Below are 25,797 nucleotides of genomic sequence, written 5' to 3' on the forward strand. Positions count from 1 at the left end.
TCTAATCTCTGATTGCATGACCTCAGTGTGATCTGCTGCTCTGGTTCAGTGTGATACATATTTTGAAATCCCTCTTCTGTAAAAATGAGTTTTCAGTAGGAAATAACGAAACCCTGCATACTTGCACATCTTCCCCCTATCTCCTCTCCTTCCCCCCGCTCCATAGTCTTAGGATCCTTGCAACATATGCACCAGGTAAGAGACGATATATATGAGCATACCTAGATCTCTGTGTCTACTGATGGACAAAACAGCTGCTGCCTCTGGACCTGTGTGTCTACTGATGGATGAACCAGCTGCTGCCACTTCCTTCTGTGATGAAGATTTATCACAATACCATTCTTTCTATTATGTGTAGTTCACATGGGAAAATAGTTTACTTGCTTCCTTCTGTATTGTCTGTGGGATGCCTGCTGTACATTGATTTCATGTCTGTGTACATGTGGAAACCAAGGTGCTTCTGCATTACTTCTGGCCCTTATCTAAAGCAGGCTGGTTGTCTTGGTTAATACTGTATTTGTTGCACATCTGCTGGATGGTAATGTTCCAAACATATTGAAACCAAAGATACATTTGACAATAGCATCTCACATACTTCACAGTGAAAGTTTCTTGATTTCTGTCCAGTAAGATTTACATTTCATTAAAGGTTTTTGCATGATACTTGATTTAATCTTTCTGTATCACTTCATTAATGATGTCTATTTCTGCAGTTGGGCACTGTGGCCAACATATTATTTTTATCTGATAGGAAAACAGTCATCAAAAAGCCTCCTTTCATGTGCTTTCCTGAACCTGGGCTGAGAACGCTAGCCAGAGGTGCCTGCAAGACATCCAGAATGGCTCCAAAGTAGAAATCCTTTTGTCACCTAAAAGTTTCAACCAAAGCTGACTCATTTTGGATTTCCAAAACTACCTGAGGAATTACAGTTCCATGTCTGCTTACAGGTACCTGAAAACTAATCTGTTCATTTTATAATAGGCTGAAAACACTTTTACTTTCAAGAACAAGGGTCCTTGTTATGTCATCAAGCCATGAACTCCTGATGGACATCCCACACATTCACCAAGAAATGGCAGAGAGCCCTCAACGATTTGCAGTGCATGTCTCTAAGTATCCTAAAATGTCCCCACTAGAGGAAAGACTTCCAGTTTTACTGTGTGCCTTGTACATCCCAGCAAGACCTGCTGAGTGTATCATTTCTTCCTCCTACATCTCATAATTTTGTAAGACTACTGTGCAGCAAGATTCAAGCTGAGGGATTTGTCTCCCTTTCCTCCCTAAAACCCAAATCCTGTTGAAAAAAAAAAAAAAAAAAATTATTAGGGGTACGCTAATTTGGATTAATCTTTTATTAACTGCTACCACTGCTTGACATTAATATAAATCCACTTCTGTCTCCTCTCACGTATCACACAGGTGGCACGGCTGCAAATTTATAGAAGCTGCTCTGGAGACCGCGGCTTAATTAATGCAAGGCAAAGAATTACCTCTGGATGGAAATCCATCTCCTTACTTTAAAGCGGGTTTTTATATTTGTTACCGAGTAAGGTTCTCAGCCAGACAGCGCAAAAGTACAGTAAAGGTAAGCGAGTTACTTTTCATTGGCTTCCTTTCCTACACAGCCGTGAATAGCAGAGGCATTCTCCCTCTCTGTAACTAAGAAAACTCAAAACGCGCGAGTGCCAGCAGACCACAGAACGGTCTGAAAACTCGGCGGCGAGGCGCAGCCACCCGCACAGGGTCCCGCAGCGCGCTGCCTCACGCCGCTCTGCACCGGGTGCCGAGGGCGGCAGAGCCCCGCCGCCCCGTGCGGGATGCCCTCCCTCTGCCCGCCGCCCCTCAGGCACGGGAGCGGCCTCTGCGGGGCCGCGGTGGCCAGGCTGCCGGCGAGCAGGGAAGCAAGCAAGCAAGCAAGTAGTCAGGCTGCAGGCTGGCTACCACCACTTAGCTCGGCGGAGGAATCGCCCGGCGGTGCTATGGCCGTGCGTGTGCCGCGGAGGGATCCGCGCGGGCCGCCGTGTGCCCGCCTCCTGCGCGGTGCCGCTGCCTCCCGATATAGTGCGGCGCGGCGCGGTGCGGGCAGCAGTTGGCGGGCGGCGCTGTGCGGTGTCGGCTGCGAGCGCATCGAACTTGGGACTGTCCGCCGGCGCCAGCTGCTGAACATGAGCCTCCTGCCTCTGTACCTGCTCGGATTGCTCCTCAGTAGCGGGCAAGGTAGGAGCGGGATTTTATTTTTATTTTTTAATTTTTTTTTAATTGTTATTATTTTTTCATTCTTCCTGAATTATCGCTGTCTCCGCGCTCCGTCACTCAGCTTCGCGTGCAACGGGGGAAGGAGGAAAAATCAAAGCGGTGTGTCAGCCGGGAGCCGAATTAAAGCGGGTCTCAAAGTTGTTCCATTCCCTCGCCCCTCCCTTTCCTAGCGGTCTTCGAGGCGCGGGGAGAATCGCTTATAAGAAGGGGGAAAAAGCTGAGAGGTTCTCAGCGCACTTCGCCGCTCCAGGTTGCGCTTTTTTTTTTTTTTTTTTTTTTTTTTTTCCTCGGAGATAAATGTGGGAGGGAATTCAAACCAATAAAAAAAAAAATCAGTTGGGGATCGCGCTTCAAAATCCGCGTCTGAGTGAGGCAGAGGCAGCGTGGGCTCCGTTCTGGGTGCGGGCGGGGAGGCAGCCGGCCGCGAGGAGCCGCTCCCTGGGGCAGGTGTGCGGGGTGGCCCCTTGTGCCCGCGGCGCTGCGCGGTGGTGTTTTAATGTGGGGGGGGGGGGGGAGGAAGAGCAATGAGTGGCTGTCACCTGCGTGATTACCTGGGGCTCAGCCCCGCCTGAGGAGGCGGCTGTGCGCGCGGTGCCCTCTGCCAGGACTGCCCGCCGCGCTCCGAAGTGTTGAGGCAAGTTTGAGCGTTGGTTTCGGCAGCCGCTGAGCACCTGGGAGCAGAGCGCCCGTGGGAAGGGCGGGCGGCAGCTCGCGGCTTTTTTTTTTTTTTTTCTTTTTTTTGGAGGAGGTGTCAGGGAAAATAATTAAAAAAAAAAATAAAAAATTCTCGATGCGAGCGGAGCTCCGCGTGGGAGCGGCGGGGAGCGCCCCTCGGGCCGTGCCGGCGCCCGACAGCAGGGGGCGCCAGAGCTCCATGGCGCCGCGCTGTTGTCGGCCCCGCGTACTGCCCCGCGCTAAGCTCCGGGGCGCCGGGCCGGGTGGGGAGGTTCGGGGGGAGGCGGTGGACCTTGGCTAGAAGCCTCGGCTGGACACCGCCCGGAGCTCTACGGAACGGCGGTGCCGCCCGTTGCGCCTGGGCGGGGTGTGTGTGGGGGTTCAGCCTGAAGGTATTGAGAGCGCTGCTCGGAACGTCTTCTCCTTCGGTGTACTTGCCTCCGAACCTCCTGCCATGCAGACATTTTGTCTGGGTGTTAAGTAGTGAGACTCCACCGGATGCTCACCGTTTGCGGAGAAATACTTCTCTGCTTTTGTCACCTCGGGACGAGCTCGGTGTGTTTCCCGATTAGCGACCGAGAAGCAGTTCGGAGGCTTTCCAGTGCAGCTAGCGCTGGGATGGCAATGGAAATGCATCTCCGGGTCTTTCTGTCGATCTACCTGAGTGTAATGGTTATAGGAACGTGGTCTGTGGTTTCTCTAACAGAGGAACGGCAGAAGGGTGGTTCATGAACTGTGATTACTGCAGCTTGGAAAGATCGCATAGTTTCGGTATCTTCCTATTGCAAATGTCAGGCATTAAATAATGGAATGTAATTCGAGATGCCATTAAGCAGAGTTCTAGAAATGATAGCAAGACAGATAAGATAGAGGGATGAGAAAGATGAAATCTGAGTAAATGTAACGCTGATAGTAAGTTACAAGCCTTAACACAATGAAATTAGTCCTTTTGTAAATTGATTTTTCTAATGAATGGAGTGCAGTTGTTGTAAGGTGGGAAGAATTTCTGGAGTAGTTGTGGAAATAGTCACATAGCCTCAATGCACAGTGAAGGGATAGTAAATGCAAGTGGGAGATATTGCCTTTTAGGTTGGTAGGGGACAAGGATGTTCTGCAGTGATTGCTTTGAAGATAAACATAGCCTTGGTCAGGGTTTTATTGTTGCTTTCCGTATTTTTTTTCTTGGCGTCTCCTCCAAGTAATCTTGACATATCTTGAAATAATTCAAATAATCTCAGAGGCTGTTCCAAATTCTCTGGGGGCTTATCCTCTCGATATATTAATGAAACTACTATTTTTTTTTTTTTCTTTATGTTGAAGAGGAGGTAAAGAAGAATTTGGATGGTTAAGAAAAACCCAGTAATGGGATTTAGATCATTTGCTTCAGAAATACATAAAATCTTAGCCTGAGGGTTGTGTGTGTTTTTTTTTTTTTTTTTTTTTTAAAGTATGTAGCTGCAGTAGATGTCATGAAAAATGACTGAAGCTTCTTCAATGTGAAGTGCTGTTGTCTAAGACTGAGGCGAGGAAACTGTGATGTGTTTGTTCCATTTCAGAAAACTGAAGCAGTTTGAAAAACAAGTGGCTGACAGCAGCCCTTCTCCCAGCCCCTTTGTGTTGAGAGCTTATGAATGTCATAATTATCTACCAGGGCCAAATATTCCCTTTCCGAATTTCACCACAAGGGAGGAGTTTAACTGACAATGTTGTTATGCTAAAACAAAAGGATTTTTCTTTCCTTAACCTTTCCAAGCTGTCCAGGATGAAAGGCTCAAATTTAATTAGCTTTGCTTTAATAAATAAATAAGCAATAAACAAAACTCTCCCCTTTTACTATGTACAGTGATACAATGCTCAGAAGAGCGGGCTTCATTACTTGTTTTGTGTTTTTGTTTTTTTTTTTTTTAACCAGTGTTTGAGGACACTGACTTACAGAACAATAAAAGAAATAGGATTTTGCTATGTAACATACAGTTCTCCAGGTTAACAGAAAATTTGTGATACTGCAGTATAAATTGCTTCACTTGCAGAATTTAATCCGTTTTGTGTTCATCCTCAGGTATTAGTTTTGGTGAGTACTTGTACTGTTATTGTGCTCTAGGTTTCATCTTCTTGCTGTTTTGATGCAGAGCTCACTTTTGATTTTAATGAAACATTTCTCTTTACAAGTGCTTATAAGGAACTGCTTGTTAATAAAGACTGTTCCCCCAAAAGAGACACCAATGTGTACATCTCATTTACCATGGTATAGTCACTTCCTAGAGCCTTGCAGCTTTCTGCTTTTTATGTTGGAAACAGATGAAATCTTGAATTGTCAGGATTGATGGTATATCTGCTGGATTAAGTGGAACTGGTATTATAGCTCGAGATGTAAACCTGTCCTGTGACTTCAGCTAGCCATTATTTTTGTTACCAGTTGATTCATAGAACTGCAGTAGGATGAAAACAATTTCTCTGGTGTCTTCTCTCCTTTTCATCCTTTGAAAAAAAAAAAAAAAAGCATTAAAAATGTTTTGAGTTTGCTTTTTCTTTTTTAAGCCTTTGTAACTTCTCTTCATGTATAAACCAGAATCAGAGTATTTGCTTGAAAATAAATTGGCTGAAGTGTTCTAGCAGGTTTCCTTCAGAACTGATTCTTCAGAAGTATGTATTTTTGTTTCATGCAATCCTATAAAAATGCTTTATTCAAGGAGGTTTTTACTGCTTTTGGTGGCTTCAAATAATGAAAAGTATGAGATACTCCTGGAGCTGAAGCTTTAGTCTTTTGTTAGAAGTTGAATAGGGTCACAGTTGTTATCTATAGGAGTGTTCCTGAGGTGTTATGACCAGTTTGTGTATTATTTTGCCTTTAACAGGTGCTTCTTACAACATGAAGAAAACAAACAGAGGTTTGTTTGCCCTTTCATTGACCTTTTGAGGTACCCATCCCAGATGATTCCTGTTTATTTACTGGTTTCTTTCTGACTTACTACAGTAATCCTCCAATTATATTCAGTCCGTGGCATTTGATTCCAGGATGAGATCAAGTCAAGTTGGTATGATATTTTGGAAAACACATGTTTTAACTGTGTAGTAGTTGGTGGCTGTAAGTTGAAGATCCATTACTGAAAGAGTAGGATAGGCTGATCTAGGTAGATAATATGGATAATACCTCATATTTTGAGCAGTTCAGAGTAACTAATTTATACCAGATTATTTTTCTTAAGAGCGTGCCTTAGTTGTTATAAAACAATTGCAGTATACTAGAGGCATGCTGCAAGGTATTGCATGTTGCAGGTCATTTGAAATTGGTTTGATTGCTCTTGAAATTCAGAAACAGAGGAGGGCTTATGAGTAACCTGGTAAATGGGCCTTCAGGTTGGAATTTAATAGATTAGATCCAGGCATCCTGGTATCTAGCATATCTTCATTTATTTTAATATCATAAATTATTATGACCTAGTAATTATGTAATATTCCCCTTTTTTCCACCCTTAGTATATTTAGGTGCTTTCTAGTGTATGTAGTTGACTAAAATCATCCAACTTTTGGTATCTGTTTTAAAGCTTGAAATAGTTTTGAACGATAAGAGAGCTCAAAATGCTCTTATTTCGATAATATCAGTAATCCAAGGATGTCTGGCTTCAGTAATGTAATGCTGCATTCTTTAACAATCTTTCTATTGCTTTTAAGCTCAGTTCAACTCAGTACTGTGGTTGTGATTTTAGATGTTCTTAAAGGATGTCAAGAAAATGAAAGGAGTTGATTTTAAAATAGCAAAATAGTCTTCAAAGTCTGCATAATACTTATAACATCTTAAATCAAATCTTCAAAAACAAAGGTACCAAGCTTCTTATCTTTGTTTTAGGGTTACACTTCTATATTACTTGTTATCATTCCTTGATTGCATTAATTGGATAAAGTTGTGTGTTTTTTTTTTAAATTTAGTGTAGGTGAGATAAGAATCTGACTCTTAATTTTTTTGAAGACAAAACATAAATAAGCTAGAGAAGTAAACAGGGAGAGTCACTTGATTATAGATATTTGCATTTGCAGGTCACGTTATTAAAATCTTGTACTAGAAAAAACATTGGCCCTGTAAAACCTGCTTAAATGTAATATGGAGAATGAGCCTCGAAGAATACATGTATGCATACAGAAGCCTTCTTTTTTGAACACTTTTTTTTTTTTTTTTAGACAAGAACCTAATATAAATAGCCTGCATTTGGGTAACTGTGTGAGCAGTGCTGGTTGCACTAGTGTGGAAGCTGCTGTGCTGTGCAGGAGTCAGTTGTCTGCAGTAGGCTTTGCATTAGGCTGTGGAGTGTGAAAGCATAGCTTGAAATGGCAGGTGGTGAATAACTTTCACTTATGAAAAGACATGGGATGGGGTGATGTTATCAGTTCATGGTGCTTTTACAATTTAGGAAATGTTTTCCTAAGTAACGGAGAATTTATCTCTGTGTTGAAATTTAGGTTGTTAATGACATGAGATGTCACAGGAGTGGTGGCTACAAATGAGATACTATAAGAAATTTAATTCTACAGGCGATCCTAAAGGCAGCTATTAAATGTGAAGATGACTGCAGGCTTTGTGGCAGAGCTCTAATACTTCCAGTCAGTGGATAATTTCCACTCACTTAAGCTTTTGTTTGCATGAGAATGATGCAGGACCAGTTCAAGTAATTATTTTATTCCCTCACCTAAGTTAATTTGCGGTGAGGTAGATGACAAAGTGTATCAACTACAAATCCATTACATGGCTTCTGTCTACATAAAAACAGTACTGCCATTTCAAACAAAAAGTTCTGAAACGTTTTGTGATCCCAATTCTTAGAAGAGGAATCAGCATCTGTTTGACCTCATCCCTCCTTAGTAAGGGACACCAGAAGCTCTGAAAGTTGGGTGATTGAGTCTTCTAGAAACCTATTTTAAGAAATAATTTCAGTGAACCTGAAGATCTGTTAAGCAATGTGCTCGCATACCACCAGTTTCCCTGCTATAAGTGTGATCTGATACGATCAATTCGTGGATGTAAACTGTCTTGATAAACTTGCAAAGCTACATTAAATTATTATGGATATTTAGTCAGCTTCTTTACAGCTGTGGTAGGTGGGAACAACAATAAATTTCCTCTTATCCATGTCTTACATGTGTTCCTTCAAGAGCTCTGCATAAAAAGCACAAAACATCAACATATTCATTTAAGATGTAGTAGTGTTCTGTTTCTTTTTTTTTTCTTCCCCAGAGAAAAAGGGGAAGAGGAGAGCGGAAGCAGCCATTTTTGTCTTTTTTTTATTGTACTTTTAGAAGCATACGCTGCTTTCTATTTACTATTCTAATTATTTGAGTAGTGTTGCTAAACAGCAGACAAAGGTTGATGAATAACTTCACAGTCCAGAAATAAGCAAAGTAATACATAATGAACTTGTCGCACATGAATAAAATATTAGGATGTGAATGAAAGTTTGCTTCTCAAAATGACTTTTCTAGTTAGCTACAACTGCAGCATAAATATTCAGTTTAATATTAGCTTAACTAACAAATACCAATTGTTTGGCTATAAGCTGAAATTCTTAGTTGGAATTCATGTATGAAATTCATAGAGTTGCTATCCTCATGGCTTTGCCCAAGTGGTACCATTTGAAGCATAGTTTGAATTTAGTTTTAAAACAAAATCATTGCCATCAATTTTCTTACTACTGCAACGCTTTGCACAATATTCAGTCAAGCTGCAAGCAATTGCAAACCCATTAATTTCACAGACCATCATGCTGCAGCTGAATTTGACTTGTTTGAAGTCAAGCCTATACTTAAAATGATAGAGTACTGAAAAGGAAGCATAAAACAGTGCATGAAGATCCTTTTAGCATGTGTCGTAGATGGGTGTGAACAGATAAGAGTTGATTCTTTTGCTGTGAAATAGTTTTCTGTCCTGATCATATATTGTCAATTTTCTTCACAACACAGAAGATGTAATTGTAGTGGCGGTGTTACCATGCCAATTGTTTCTCTTTTTGTTACCTTATTAATCAAAGCAAAATAAGCTAAATATCCAGAGATTGGAGGAGTGGGTAGAAAAGGGTGTGTTAAACGTACTTATGACCAGTTAACAGGAATAGTATGATGCAGTGTTGTTTTTGAAGTTATTAAACAAATTAATGTGCCTACCAAGTCAGAATTGATGTACTGTGTGACCTCGTGATCTGACAGACTAAAGACAATGCAGAAAGGAACAGGATAAGTACAGAACAAGTGGTATGTTACTTCTGTTGGTTCCCCCTACAGCATTTGGGGATTTCTCAAGTTATGTCTGTGTGAACTTCCTGTATAATCTCAACAAATCTCTGGTGCGTGAATTTGTTTCTAAACCGTTTGATACTCTGATCAACTTGATGCCTTGTCAGTGATTGTCAGGAAGATGAAGAGAGCCTGAAAAAAAAAAAGGTTGCTTAGTTGCTGTGTTTAAAGTAATGTAAGGAGTATAGTAACATTAATGCAAATAAAGTGTAATGAACAATAATTCTTCACTCATCTTTTCTGTGACATCGTATGTACCATGAGAAGCTCAATTAGAAAAGCTATTCTGAGAGAGGATCAGGATTAAGTACTGTATTCATGAACTTCTCAGAGGTTTTAGTATGCTATCTAGTTTCTTTCCTAGTTTTCTTTTTCCCCTAATACTTAGTTTCCTAGCCTTTTAGTAGTGGTTATCTTTACATTACCATTTGTTAGATAGTTAAAGTAATTTTAATCTGATCTTCATCAGGCTAATTGTAATCAACCTCTTTGTTTGTAAGACTGTATTCTTCTGGGGTTGGGAAGGGCTGTAATTGATGTTGTGGGATCTGCCTTAGGAGTGAAGTGGGGGCTAAGATTTCTGACCAGTTACTGTAGTAACACAAATGCTGAGAGGTTAATTGCAAGGAAGAAGACCCCAGGAATGAATATGTGGAAAGTGCAGAGGCAGTTAAAATCATGATATAAGAATAAATGTATATACACAGACCAGAGAATGTCCAGTACAAATATAAATTACTGGTCAACAAGGCAGCAACTCTGGAGCATTCCAATAGTGAGAAGAAAGGAGCATGATTATTCTTAAGATGGTCTTTGTTAATTTATTGAAGTGTTACATGCAGAGTTTCCAGAACGTCCCAGGAGAGTGTCTTAAGAGATGTGAATGCTCCTTGCGAATGTTGCTGATGTAGAGAGTGACTTTCAGACTGCTGAATGATACTTTGTAGAAATTATTATTGCAGTGTTTCTCATCCTTTTGTATGTTTTCCATAGCAGAAACTGTTTCTGAATGTGGTATGAATTGCTGGAGTTTCTTCCTTATTACCTGTTGCAGTTTCTGCTGATGTGACTAGATGTCTGAACGTTTATAGAGAACATCTGAGCCCTACTAAGTCATTTCTAGGAAGACAAAAATAAATAAATAAACCAGATGCTTGGCTATCTGAAACCTTTTTTTTCTGTGTTTTTGAATGTCTGAATATGTCTTGTCATGTATTCGAAAGTGAAAGGAAGTTGATCTTGGGAAATGGAGCCTTGAGTTACATGTGTGTTTACATACACAAAATAAGAGAGAATTAGATAAAAAGAAGAACACTGGAACACTGTGGCTTTTGCAGTTGCTTAAATGATTTTGTCAGTCACTCATATTTCACAGTGGAATTAAGTTTGGTTTTGCTAGTTTTTTGCTTTTTGTCCTTTCATTTTAATAATGTCAGTCTAGTCTCAGATCTGAAATTATAGATGAATTATATTTAAGTGGGCATTATCACCAATAATTTGAGTTTTGTGAATAACACAATAATTCGTATACTCTGCAATTGCAAAATAATACTCTGACTTCAGATTTATGAAGAACTGCATGCTGACTTTTTCCCAGTAGACAGTGCCTGTTGTGTAATATGAATGCAGAGTTTATCTTCAGCCTTCACCATTTATTTTAAGAAAATTATATTATGTGAGGTGAGTTCTGCTGACAGAACTGTGCATACCTGCAGTCATAGAACTGAAGTCAGTGGGAGGCTTGTGTATCAAGAGTGCTGTTTCAGGGGTTATACTGATTGCAGCTTTCAGGGCCTGATTGAAGCTTTCGGGAGTTGTGTAACTACTGTGTGTGGAGGAATTTCGATTTAGTGAAGAATAGAAAATCAAGCTCTGACTCCATGTATATGTAAGTAGTGGGCATGTTTATTAAGTAGCACTGATGAAACAGAACAGTAATCCAACAGCAGAGAAGAACTAAGATCTGAAGTTATGTTCTGACGTAACCAGATTCTATTCAAGATACGAGACAAAAAAAGGTGGGTTTTATTTTAATAGTTAAGCAAAAGTCTTATTGTAAGGCCCTCATTTTTATTTTGTTCTCCCCCCAGGAGAGCATATGGAGAAGTTGAGCCTTGTGCGGTTAACCCTTATGTGTCACTAGGTTGTTCCTGCTCAGGTATAGCTGTGCTGGGGACTTTACTGAACAGTACTACTGAACAGCAGAAATAAATAAAATCACCATTTGGTTTTGTTCTTTTTTTTTTTTTTTTGAGAGATGTGATTTACTTGTTTGTTTTTGTTCCATGACTAGTCAGAATTGTTCCTTGGATGCTCAGTATTCAGAGCATGCCTGTAGGTCTGAAAGCATTCTGTCTAAATGATAGATGTGAAATGGATTTCTGCCTGTTTATGGCATTTATGGACATTGGGTTCAACAGCTTTTTAGCATTTAGTCAAAATAATCCTCCCCAGCACCTTTGCATTACATTTGTGAGCAGTTTTGCATTTTGCAACCAGAATACATATATATTCATGTTACTGAGTTTGGAAAATATCGTGATGTTTTCCTGTACAGTTCCCCTAAAGTCATTGTATACTTATTTGAAATTTTAACATTCTAAGAAGTAGAATTACAGGTGTTCATGTAATGTGATGGTGGTAGTAGTAGATTAAGTTTTTGTGTGTATGATGCAGCTGAAAGAACATGAAATTGTATGTGCTTACATGCTGAATGTGTCTTGTCACATGTTTGAAAGTGAAAGGAAGTTGATCTTGGGAAATGGAGCCTTAAGTTATTTGTGTATTTACGTACACAAAATAATAGAGAATTAGGTAAAAATGAAAAACACTGGAACGCTGGAATGATTTTTGATATTATGTTCACTTTTTCTGTCTCTTACAAGTGTTAGTGTTAAGATTCTTGTTCTGAGACCTAGGGAAAGAACTGTCTGCATGCAGCCTTTATAGGTGCCATGTTATATTTGCTCCTTACATGCAGGAGTGAGTGTGAGCAAATCTGGTTGGAGAAATTATTGCTTCTGGGAGGAAGAAAAAAACTTTGAAAGAAAATACTTTCCTACGAATAGTAAATGTTTCTCTTTTAGGTATTCAGGAATAAATAAAACTGAGAAGTACTACTTTTCAGAGGGAGTTTCTTTCCGTTGAATGGGAGTTCTGATCTGGTTTCTTTATTACTATTTATGCTATGTAAAATGACTGAAGTCACTGACTGGACTGAAAACTTATAATTTTTTGTACAAGTGTTATTGCAGAATACTATTCTGAGTATTTTTATATTTAGTAAATATTGATATTGCTTAATGCAACTTAAGCTCTTGATTTTTTTAGGGACTATGGAGTTCACTGGATTAAATCCTGTAAAAAATTTCTAGGTATGTTCCACTTTGAACTTAATGAAAATTAGCCCTGTGGAAAACCTTTTATACTGTTTATAGATCCACACTGGATCTACCACATGTGATGTGCAGGTTTTGAAGAAGTAATGTCTGTATTTATCAACCACTAAAACGATCTATCTGCTCAGCAATACTCTGTTTTTACCTCTGAAAATAGTGCAATTAATTTTCTAAATATATTTGTAGACAGTTAAAAAAATCTGTGTTTTAATGAGGAGGAAAATGGATAACTCAGCAAGAAGGAGATAACACCAAGCACTTAATATTTATTAAAGATGTGTGCTTTAATCAGAGGAGAGAGTTTTTTTTTCTGGGCAGTGGGAGGTTAGTTTTTTTTTTAAATGTGTTTTGTTTTCATAGCCCAGTTATGCTTTCAGTGTCTCTCACGAAGTTTTGCATAAAAACTCTGGAAGACTTTAGTCTTAAGACTAGAAAACAGGCTTTACTTACAGACAGTGTTGGCATTTTCACAAGTGTTGGATGACTTATTTGATCTGTAACCACATGTGGTATTTGTGAATGTTCTGAGCTTATATGATAACTTGAACAATAACTTTTCAAGAAATAATGCTGCAAAACATTCTTTATAATCTTGCATCTTTGTCCTAGAAATAGCTGCAGATCTGTGATGAGGAATTATTAAAACAGGAAAAATGAGTAGGAATTTTAAGGCTTTATTAGGAAAAAAAAAATAAATACATAGCAAAGCAAAAGCACTTTTGACAATGCTTTTCTACAAAACAAACACTCCTTTCAGTCTAAGTTTAATCATTCCTGAAGTATTTTTGTGTAAGGCTTTATTTTTTATTACACAAATGATTCTGTTTTTTAGTCTTTACATTACAGAAGTACCTCTGTGATCCCAATGTCTTGCAAGAAGGAAAATAAGCATGGGAACAGTTTACTTTCTTAAAGATTCATTCAATTAACTCAGCTTTGCCCTACTTCTGTTGGCAGGATTTCTCTCCTCAAGCAGTGCTTCTTTTCAGTTACGTTGGATGGTGTGACTCCATAATCAAAGCTGCATTTTTGAGGTATGATGTCATGGAGGTAAATATTTTTGTGGTAAAACTTCTGGTTTCAGCCTTTTTGCATCTTGTAGTGTAAACAGTCTACAGAAAAACCTGGCAAAATAAATTAAAAAAAGGCTGATCTAACTGAAGAATGAAGTATGTGACTTGTTGGTAATCACAACCAACAAATAAAATGCATTTATTATCAGAATATAGATTTCAAACTATCAGTGTTCCTAAAATTACATTGTCCATCTCTAATGCAAAAGTGCCTGTGCTTTTGTGTAAGGTTTGCTAATCCTGAAGAAAGTAGGTGATGCAGGTTAATAGCAACTTCAGTAGAGGTTCTTGCAGAATCAATGGTGGCTGGTCAGTCAAGTCTCTGCCAAATTCGTAGTACCAGTGGTGGCTAGCCAATATAGCATCAGCTCTGAGATTATCTCCATCATATACTGCTGGTGTCAGCCTGGCAAAATGTCTTCTAATCTCCTCTTAGTACTGAGGCCATATATGTAGTAATGGGAGACAACACATCATGTATCAGGATATGCAAGGTCATTCACAGAAAGCAAGGATACTTGTGGCTACAGAGCAGTTTCTCACAATGCTCTCACATGCTGAAGCTAGAGACAATTTATTTGCACTCCCAAGCTAACACAAGCTTTTTTTTCTTTTCAAGGGCTAGTCACCTGTTCAGGCTGTGATCTTTATTTTTCCACGTGTTCCAATCCTTTGTGGCTTACTGTGGGATGTAACTTGTTGGAAGATAGCTGAAGTGTGCTGCATTCTGATAACACAGTCATTAGAGAGCGCAGCAACTAATAAGACAAATAAGACAGAATCCAATAATACTGTACAACCACTTCCTCCAAAAGGAAGGTATGGAGGCTAACCAGAGAGATGAGATTATTCTTCAGTTGTCTGATTTGAGTAAATTGGCTCTTCATCTGTGTCATCATAAGAGATTTTTTTAGGAAACATGAGGAATGTATATGCAGTAATTGGAGTTGGTGATTCCACAGTTACTCTAATGGGCAGTGATCAATATGTCTAAAACCATGTGATTCTGTGATGCAGTTCTTCATGTTTGTTCTCATTCCTAGTTAATCAAGCCAATGGCTTGTTGGATTAAATTTAATCCTGCTGCAGTATAATTAGCTAATGCTGATAGTTGCAATAGCAAAGAAGCACCAAGCTGTCAGCTCGTAATGGTAGAGTTCATTGGCAGCAGCTCTGGTTCCAGTATTGGACAGACCAACTGAAGATGAGTGTTGCTGGACCTGTTGCTCGCCAATGCAGAAGAGATCATAAAAGAGGTTAAGATTAGAGGCTGCCTGGGCTATGGTGAATGTGGCCTAGTGGAGTGTGGTCTTGAGGAATGTGGGCTTGCCAAAGAGTAGAGTCAGGACTGTGAACTTTAGGCTGTTTAAGGAATTGTTGGATGAAATCCCTGGGAAACTGTCCTTAGGGACAAAGGAACAGAACAGAGCTGGCAGTGCTTTAAAGATGCCTTTGAGAGCGCAAGAGCTCTCCTTCTCTCAGAATAAAAAATCAGGCAGATGAGACAGGAAACCGGTGTAGCTGAGCAAGGACCTGCAAATCAGGCTGAAGAGGGAAAATAAATGGAAAAGTATGAGCAGTGGAAGCAGGGATAAGTTGTCAAGGAAAAATGTGGGGATGCTGTATGGGTCTGTAGGGATGGAGTCAAGAAAGCCAAGGCACAGATGGAATTGAACTTTGCCAGGAATGTGAAAAACAACAAGAAGGGATTCTTTATACTTATTGGGTAGAAGAGACAGGCAAAGGAGAGTGTACCTTTCTCTGATAAATGAAAAGGGAGAGCAGACCACTTCAGGCATGGAGAAGGCTGAGGTACTTAACAAATTCTTTGCCTCAGTCTTCACAGCCAGTCAGGCTGCTTATACTTCTCATTTTCCTGAAGTTCTAAGTGGGAATTGGAGCAAAATCTCTCCCAGTGTAAGACCAGAGCATATCTGAGAACACCTCATGGGCTGACTGTGCAATTTATGGGGTCAGATAGCATGCACCTCAAGGTTTTGAAGCCATGGACTGATGTGGTTGCCAAGCTGATCTCCATTGAACTTAAGTCATGACTGTCAGGTGAAGTCCCATGTGACTGAAAAAAGGGAAACATCACTCATATTAAGGAAAAGAAGATAAAAGAGAACCTGAGGAGCTACAGGCTGGCCAGCCTCATGTCTGTCTGGGAGGATCAGGGAGTGGATCCTTTTGGAAGAGATATTAAGACACATGCCAGATGTGGAGGTGATCTGAGATAATCAGCATAGCTGCATCAAGGGCAGATCATGCCTGACCAATCTAGTGGCCTTCTATGGTGGAGTGATGGCATTAGTGGACAAAGAAAGACAACATCAACTGTGTTAGAGTGAGGTGTATTTCAAGGCTGGACTACTAAGTGGATAAAGAAATAGCTGGATGGTCATAACCAAAGAGTTGTTGTCAGTGGCTCTGTGTTCAAGTGGAGGCTGGTGATGAGAGTTTTCCGTGGGGGTCAGTTGTGGGACCAGTATTCTTCAGCATCTTTCTCTGTGATGTAGGCAGTGGGATTGAGTGCACCTGTAATAGGTTTGCTGATGACACCAAGTTGTGTGGTGCAGTTGACACAATAGAAGGAAAGCACACAATCCAGAGGGATGTGGACACATTCAAAAAGTGAAAATATGACAATCTAATGAGGTTCAACAAGTGTGGGGTATTCCATTTGAGTCAGGGTCATCCCAGGTTTGTGTACAGATCATGAGAAGGGCTCATTGAGAGTAACCCTGCAGAGAAGGACTTGAAGGTCCTGATGAATGAAAAGCTGGTCATGAGCCAGCAATGTACTCTTGTGGTCCAGAAGGTCAGCAGTATCCTGGGCTGCATCAAAAGAAAGTGGTCAGCATGGAGGGGGATGTGATTGTTACCCTCTGTTCCACCCTTCTGTAAGGCCCTATCTGGAGTACTGTGTTGAAGCTTGGGTCCCCCCCAATACAGTAGGGATGTGGAGTTTGTGTGAGTAGGTCCAGAGGAGGGCCATGAAGACAACCAGAGGGCTGAAGCACTTCATTGCAACCTTGTAGTACTTGAAGGGAGCTTACAGGCAGGAGAGAGACTGGCTTTACATGATCTGATAGTGATAGGACAAGGGGAATTGCTTTAAGCTAATATAGGGTAGATTTAGGTAGATGTTAGTAAGGAATCTTTTACTGAGGGGATGGTGAGGGTCTGGAACTGGTTGCATGGGGAGGTTGTAGATGACCCATCTCTGGAGGCATTCAAGACCAGTTGCATGGGATCCTGAGCAAGCTGATGGAGGGGCTTGCCACTCTGCCTGTGGTAGAGGGGTTGGAACTAGAAGATTTTAAGATTCTCTCTAACTGAAGCCATTCTATGAAGACAAATGTTAAGTTGACACCAGTTGCAATGCATTGGCCTTCCATGGTAATATACAGGCAATGCTAAAATCTTGAGTCAGTGCTCCTGCTTGAGTAGGGACATTACCAGGTCTGTTATACCGGAGTTTTTGTTCTGATATTAGGTGCTGCATGAGTAGATCTGGTAACAAAAGAGGGACCTGGATCTGCCACAATATAATCAGTGGTCTGTGTAAAATAAAAACAGACTCATTGCTAAATGTTTTTGTGGGCCAGGTACCAAGCCTGGTACAGGTGCCAGTAGGCAAGCACACTGTTGCTATTGCTTTGCTCCACAATTTTTTTTTTTTTTTTAAATTCACGTCTTTATGGGGCAAAACTATTTGTAAGAGTTCAGTGTGTACAGCATAGACAGTGTGGGTGATAATTGGTTGTTTTCCAGATTAGGTTTATCTTCAGAAATTCTACATTGTGCAGCAGCAGAATGTGGATACTTTGTCACATCTGTAACTTCAGCATTAAAAATGTAAGAGTTGTGCAAACTGAGAGTACCTGTGCAATATATATTCATGAAGCAAAAATAAAACCATATCCTTTTAGAAGACAGGTCACTGCTAGATTGAAATTGAACTGGCAGTGAGAAAGGAAAACCAAGCTTCACTAAATCCTGGAAAATGTTGTAAGTCATTATTTTATTGTTAATCTTCTGTCAAAAAGTCTTATTCTCCAGACAAAAAACCTGTAGGTCAAATTTGGTAGATTAAATACCATTTCTAGACAATAGACCAGATACCCATTTAAATACAGAAGAATTATTTTACGACGTCTAAGAGGCATTCTAGTTTTCTTGTTAGAAAACCTGTTTCCTCCTGTTGAGAAGACTTGTGATTTAGTTCAGATGACTTTATTTGTGCCTCATGATTTTACATATTGGGCCACATGAGCACGTACTCTGAATTAACTAGTTTGGGCACTATAAAAAGATGAGATAGGTGTTGCACCTTGGCTGATAATTCTCTTAATGTTGTTTATTTTGCTTCAATTCTGTCCTAGTCTCTAAAATAGAACTACTTGAATTTACTTTCATGGTTTTGGTAAAAATTTGTTTTTTTCATTAAAGTCAGCATGCGAGTGCTTCTCAGAATGAGCAAAGTCATACTTCTCTCTTGGATTTTTCTTATTGTATTAAGATTCCCCAAGTTACTGGCATGAACTGAGATACAAATGAACATGAACAAGGTCAGACAAGTCCTCTGTGAAGCTGGAATTGAATTAGCTTTTTTAATTTCAGTCCAGAGCCTTCAAGAGTCATCCTGCTTTTCTTCTTTGATAAGATTCAGAGTCAACACTGGCATGAAAATGTGTTGACTGTAAACTGATTTCTTCTGTTCTTTAGGGGGTGTACACACTGATTTCAGCAGCTGCATTAAATAGGTTTAATTTGTGGCTAGTGTGATTGGGTGTGATGATTTGTCCTTTCTTACTGAAATCTGCAGATTAGCCAATGGAACATTCACTTTAGAGCAGATAATGAAGCAAAACATAAGTATACTTGTTGATGCTTTTCTATATTTTGTGTCAAATTTTTCTCTTGTAGGTTTTCTTGCAGTTTTGAAATAATAGCACTCATGATTCTTTGGAAGAATGGAAATGAGTAACAACGCTGTTTTGTTTCTATGGCAAAATGGGCAGTTTTGGTGTTTCAGGCTGATTTTGAATGTTAAATGGTGATCACTGAAAGTGATTGAAATTGAACAAGAAAGATGCTGTCAGTAAGTTCAGAATCTGACCAGCTTTTTTTTTTTTTTTTTTGTCTTTGCTTACTAAAAAAAGTCTGAATTTGTTCCTGTGTGTCCTGATCTAGGTTTTCCTGCTCCAGCAGGGGGATTGGACAAGGTGATCTTTTGAGGGCCTTTCCAATCCCTGACATCCTGTAATTCTGTGAAATTGCCAGACTAGAGAGCTTTAGTCTTGAGCTTTGTTTCTAGTTTTGAAGTTAAGATGAACCTTTCTTTGTCTTATGGATATTTTTCCCCCTTTTTTAAATAAAAGTGGTATAGTGTGACATTGCTGTTTTGTGATAAGTTTTAGGGTCATACAATACTAGTACCAAAACACTAAAACTTTATCAATTGAACAACTGGTGACATAAAAGCAAGCAATAACATTATTTATGTGAATGTTTTGAATTGGTGTTTTATAGTGTACTAAATGCTGTTACAGGCTGTGTAGATGCTTTAATTCATGCACAGTAAAAGAAGGACTCTGAAACGCTCTTTGGAATACACCTTCCTTGATCTGCTAGCACAGAAGAGAAAGCAATAATTACAAGACAAAAATTTGTATATTCCTTTTATTGTTCGTACACATAAGCGATCATCTATTGCTGTAAATTGGATTAGCTATTTGAACAGCAGTGTAATTTATTTAAAGTCTTGAAGTCTTGGAGAAAAGTAGTGCAAGAATGAGGATTGTAAAAAGTAGAGTGAACCTGTACTTGTGAGACTTATTAACTTCAACAGGTTATTTGTTCAGCTATAGCTGAATGTATTGGATTACAGCAGAATTCTTAACCATTGACAGTGTAAAGAGCTTAAGGCTCAAAATGTCAGCAGAACCTTGAAATCTGCATCTAAGGGCTGTTGAAATGACATTGAAAACTAGTCATATAAGTTTGTGAAATCAATTGCTACTTTCTGCAGAGCACATACAAATATTCATGCTTACATTTTTTCCCCAAATGGCTGGGAGAAATCATGATGTGCCTTCCAAATGGGTTTGTATAGTTGTCAGTGAAGTCAGTTCTTGTGCTTTGAATTTGTTCAGTGTGTTCATTCTTAAGTACTGAAAGGAATGTTTTGGGTATCTTCCTGAACTACGACAGTGATGACAGCATGGGAGCTGTGGATACGTGGCACTGATGAGGTCCATTAGAACATGCATTACATCTCTCCTGGGTTCCACAGAGCTGGAAAGAAGAAAATATTTCTTTCTTCCTTCAGGGACTACTTAAATGATGAAAAGCATAACTTATACTAACACAAACAAGTTAAATCAGGATTGTTATTTATAGTGTTTAAGCATAGAGTTACTTTGCTGGTAAAATCAATGCAGCTGGATCAGCATGCATGACACTGGCTGACAGAACCGTGAATAACACTTGCATTAATCCATTTTGCAAATAAAACTGAATTCTATGTTTTGAGTGTGCTTTCTGGTATTTTTTTGTGGGGAGGGAATAACTTATCTATTCAATTAGATCTTTAATTTTTTTTTTTTTTGAAACTGCTCTTTATTTAGAATTTTCTCCAGTAAGATACACTGTATCTTTGGGGAAATTTTAGAACTGAGTGCTTCTAATTTTTTTGGATCTTTTAAATATATATATATATTTATATTTTGGCAAACATTTGTAAAAATACCCTTCCTGTTACTTAGGTGAAAAAACCTTTTTTAATGTGTATTTAAAATAAGCTGCTTGACAAGAATAGCTGTTATTTTATTAGATGTTATATTGTTTCGTGTAGTATGTACCTTGTTTTTCATAATCTTGATTGGAGATTTTACACATCAAGCCTGTCAGTTTGGTAAACTAGAGGTTGTATTTAATCTGTAGCCTTTATGCAGTTTTCTAAAAGAGGGATCTTTTTGAGTGCAAAGTTTGTTGTCATGTTGCTAGTGTGTGTTTCTGACCTGAATGCAAAGTAGTTTCAATCCATACATTCTTTTTTCCCTGGACTGGGATAGCTGCCAAAACTATGTCAGTAGATTAACTTCTAAACGTGTCAGCTTTTACAAAATGCAGTTCATTGTTTCTTGACCAGTTAGCAGTTAGTTAAAAGGCAAAAAACAGTTAAAATAGTTGTGTATCTGAAATACTGAGGCGTTTAAAACTACCGGAAGAGAGGGGGTGAAAAATCAATTATTGAAACAATTTCTAGGTAGATAAAAATACTTAACTGACTCTTCAAATCAAAACATGCCAATTCACTGTGTAAGGAAGATGACTAAATTATGACCAATTACCTTCAATACACTATTATATTATTCAGTATTAAAGACTTTATGTTGCTTGTGTGGAAAAACAAAACAAAACTATCCAGAACAATTAAACTTGCCTGTAACTGTTAAAAAGATATCTAATAAAAAAACCAAAATGCCTGAGCTTACTTAAGGAACTAGAGAGTATGAAAGTTACCTGTGTAAAGCAAACTGCAAAATAACCTTTTTAGGGGAGTGAGGTAATGATGCTTTTCCTCCACACAGACATGTATACACGTTCACGTTGGTCGTGTCTTTTTGCTTGTGTGCTACTTACACCAAGATACAACAATTGGATGTTTATGCTTTGTATTACTTCCAGTACATTTTGTTCTACAGGTGGAAAACGAGCAGTTGGCTGTAAATACCTTGAAGTTATGTACTTTGTTATTTAAACTTCATGTAGACTTTTTTCTAAATTTTGAATGAACTGTCCCAGCAGGAGCTAAGCTTTGCAATGCGAACTGCATTTTTTGTGTTTTTTTTTTTTTCATACTTAGATCTTAAAAAGTATATTGTCTCTTCTGTCTTGCTGTAACATATTACTAAATATTATCTGTAAGAAAGCAGATTGTTATTTTATCATAGTGATGACAGGTGCTAGGTGCAGAGAGGCAGAATTATTTTTGTTGACTGGCTGATTTGACCTCTGTTATTTTAAGTTACGTTGACTGAAAAGTTTGAATTGCCTGTTAGGCAAAGCAAAGACAGGAGGTGGTGCAATGAAAAGTCAGTAACCTTAACTTGAAGTGAAAATTTATATTGCTATATAAAAAGAACAGAAAATCTCTGGAAAACATGTATCTGTTTAATGTTGAACATTAGAACTGTACACTTTGATAGCCAGCTAGCTGTATTAAGTGAATGGCTACATGCAAGGTGAGGGGGGTGGAAGTCATGTGCTTAAGTATTTTTGAAACAAATTATGTAACTTAAAGAAAATGAAGAGGGAAGATGTTTCTGCATAGCTAGAGAATATGGACTTACTGTATCAGTTTGTGGAATTGAATCTTCTCAACTGATTGATGGTGGAGTAGACTATACAGTAAAGTAGTATTTACACCTGCTGTGTAGATTATGGATCTGTAGATTCATTCCTTTAGTGCCTATTCAATCTGTTCTTCCAGGGCCCTCTCTGCCATCCCATTCCCCTCGTTGCCTTCTTACAATGGAGTACTGTTTGATTTAATAAGAGACTCCAGACAGTGACATACCCTATACATGAATCACTAGTTTAATGTTGAAAATGTGTCATTTTGCAGAACAGTAGTATTTCTATCTGTAGGACAGTAGTTATGAGTCATGAGCTGCATTTGTTTATCCTCAACTTACAAACAGCATACATGGTGGAAGACAGGCATGGTTCTCTCCTCCTGTGACACTTTTTTCTTTCTTCCACCCCCTTCATCTTCTGGTGGAAAAATCTGTGAGTCTTAAGGAGGAGAAAAAAAAAAAAAAAAAGTTGAGAGGAATATATCAAGAAATGTGGTAATGTTGATTTGGCATCCAGACTCTCTTCCAGTAAAGTTAAATGCTTCTAGCTCACTTCTTTCTGAAAGCTCAACTAGCTTCACCATTATTTTCTATCATTACTTTCTGTTACTCTTCCTGAGATGCTGGTTATAGTGGGATTAGTTCAAGGGTGTCACATGCGTTCATTTTCTTGAGTTCAGGAGCTCAGTAGTGTTTTAGTGCAATGCCAAGGTTTTTGTAAGGAAAATAAAGAATTAAATAAGAAGGCATTGGAATGTGGAGATAATGGTTTTTGTAAGTTACTACAGTGGAAGTGGAAGAAAATGAATGGGCAGGTATAGTGGAAATGCTAAGTCAAAGCCTGAAGCAGTGGTTGAGCACCTGGTGAAAAGGCGGGCCAGCCCAGGGGAGCTCAGGTGCAGCTAAGTGACTGGAAGAGATAGAGCCGGTATCCATCCCTTCCTAGCCCTCATTTAAGGGCTGACAGTGGAGGGGAAGGGTGTCTTCTTGGAGATCTCTGCATACTTGGAGCCTTCTGATGGTAAGCAGCTTCTTTGTGTGCTCACAACTGTTGCATTTAAGCTAATCTCACTTGCTGCAGCCTAGGACCTTGCTGCTCTGATGCTACTGGTGTGCTTTCTGTTGCATAGAGTGCAATTTCATATCATCTTGAAATCATAATCCATAGAATGGTTTGATTTGGAAGGGACCTTAGAGAAATGTGCTTTGCAGTATGGGCAGGGATGCCTCCCAGTAAATCAAGTTTCTCAAGGTCCTGTAACTGAAATAAACAGGATTCAGTGGCAAATGTTTACGCTTTTGTTAAAAGGTAGAAGAAAGACGTCTGTCTGGTTCAGACTTTCTGTTTGTTTTGAAATAGTGTGTGAAGCTGTATTTGTGTAAATATGTATTATATCATGCAGTTTTCACAAGTAATTTCATTTGCGATTATACTGTTGTCCCAGATTCCAATGAGTTCTGTTCTTTTAATAACTGTATACAAATCTAGTGATTCATGTTCAAGCATAAATGCCCATGCAAGATGAGGAAAACATAAGAAAATGGACTTGTTTCCTTTAAAATAGAGAAAGATATGCTTGAAGACTCCAAAAATTCTGGAGTGGTATGTGGAAGGGAGAATTATTCCCTCTTGAGCTGGAAATATGTGCTCAGTACAGGAACAGGTGATCGTGGACTGATTGAACAATATTAGTCTGAAAATGTAAAGACTGTTTTCATGTATAAAACAATGGAACAGCCTTGAAAGCTTAATGGTTGTATTTAAAAAAAAAAAAAAAGTATTTTTAAGGAGGGAAAAATCTGAGTAGCGTAGTGCCTGCAGTAGCAGGTCAATAGATTGTTTTAGTTAAAATTGTTCTGTTCTCCTCAAGAACTGCTTGATTTAGTTTTGTAACTTAAATTGTTCCTCTTAGATTGCGTTTAGTAAATAAGTACATCTAACTATTCAATTATGTAATAAATTCTTTCAGTAATCCCTACTGAATAATAGCATATTTATTTTTTCAGCAAATTATTTCTGTAACTTCAAGATGTATAAAATCTGTTCAGTGAATTCTCATGCAGTGAGAATTACTTCTGTTTTCATACATGTCATGATCTCGTTATGAATTGGCAATGATTAACTTAGTCTAGAATTTGAAATTAAAAGTAGTGTTTTGTAGTACTTTAAAAGTATGCCTACAGAATTTACTTGTGGTCTGAAATGTTTTGTAAGTGCTTGAGAGAGAGAGAGAGAGAGAGAGAGAGAGAGTAGAGCAGGAATTGTAATGCCTTGCAAGTTGAGTATGTCCAGCATGTTGAAGTCTCGTTCTGCAAACTTAAAAGGATGAACAAATGAAATGTGAGGATCATCTGCACTGTTTAATATCCTCTCTGATGAAATAGCAGTAACCTTGCCAGAATGTACTGTCCAGATTTTGAAGCTTCCTTCTTTTACTGAAAGATGCTCTTCTCACCTTCACCAAATTGAAACTATTTGGGCTTAATTTAAACTTGCCTTGCTCTGTCACTTGTATTTTAGTAGCTATTAACTGTATTACCATAAAAAGTTAGGTATCTATATATATTTACCATACTTTTCTAATCAGGGAAGTCTAATTTCCATTGCTAATATCAGTGAAGGAAATAAATTTATGTTGCTAGTAATGTTGAAGTTTGTATTATATGAAAGTCTATCAAAATATCCGTCTTATCCAAGTACATTATTTATAGTTGCAGTTTGTGTTGAACGCTGACCTTCTTTTTTTCCCCCTAATTCTGTTGAATCCTTTTTATTACGTAGTAATTGCTTCAGTGCCTCGCCTTTGTGTTGGAGCTTTAATTGCATGTGCCAGCATGCCATAAAAAAGCATGGATTATAGTTTGTAGGGTCGAGGTCTTCCAAGTTCACATGCTTCAAGTAATTGCTTTTCACTTGACAAGAATGTCTATCTGTGGAACATTCACACAGATCTAGAGTTCTCCAAATGCTGGAGATACCTGGATTTTAGCTCTGGTTCATGTTCAGGTGGTTTTCCAGGCTGTTATTGAGTCAGTATCTGGCATGACATCTCCAGTTTAGTTCTTCCTTACTCAATACAATCCCATCAGCAATCCTTCAGTAGAAATAAATCTTTCTACTAAATGTCAGCTGAATTTCAAATGATATCTCTAAATCTTTAACTCATTGAGAGACTTCTATTTTAGAAATGACTTGCTACTTGAAACAAACAAACAAAAAAAAACCCCACCTTTAAGATGTGCAGTTCTATAGCTTTCATAGCTGCTTATTCATTCTATGACCTATTAAAACTTCTGTTTAAGGAATAAGGTGCAGATATTTTAATGTAGCTCATCTTTTGTTTATCTCTGCTGCAATGCTATAATTTAGTTTTTAAAAAAAAAAAGTAGCAATGTATAATTAAATATCATGTGCCTCTTGATATCACTGTTTCACTGTTTTGTTGTACTCACTGCCCAGAGAGGAAATTATATGTTACAGATTGAAGCAAAAAGAGTGCTCTCAAGTACCTGTTTTGAAAAGATGAGAATGAAAGAAGGTGTAAAGGGGATGTTTTTGAAAATAACTACAAAGGTTGAACATCTGTTTACTTTACGGCCTGAAGGTCTAAACCAAAACAAAAATAATAGGAAATGACATACTGAATAGGAAGGAAAAACTGATAACCAGTTAGTTGAGCTTGTTTGTTTCATATAGCATGGGTAATTGTAAATATTTGAAAATGTATGCAAATCTACAGCTGGGC

General features: G+C 38.7%; 1 protein-coding gene across 2 annotated transcripts in view; it reads left to right on the plus strand.

The window, feature by feature from the left end:
- The first annotated feature begins 2,051 nt into the window (after window positions 1-2,051).
- Window positions 2,052-25,797, plus strand: part of NCAM2 (neural cell adhesion molecule 2) — a 242,641-nt gene continuing 218,895 nt past the window's right edge. For both annotated transcript variants that reach the window (XM_052666931.1, XM_052666932.1), the window contains exon 1: window positions 2,052-2,218. In XM_052666931.1, coding sequence (XP_052522891.1) covers window positions 2,167-2,218 — 52 coding nt within the window. In that variant the 5' untranslated portion in view covers window positions 2,052-2,166. The remainder of the gene's footprint in view (window positions 2,219-25,797) is intronic.

The sequence above is a fragment of the Tympanuchus pallidicinctus genome, unplaced genomic scaffold, assembly GCF_026119805.1.
Source record: "Tympanuchus pallidicinctus isolate F22 unplaced genomic scaffold, pur_lepc_1.0 scaffold10, whole genome shotgun sequence".
Classification (NCBI taxonomy): domain Eukaryota; kingdom Metazoa; phylum Chordata; class Aves; order Galliformes; family Phasianidae; genus Tympanuchus; species Tympanuchus pallidicinctus.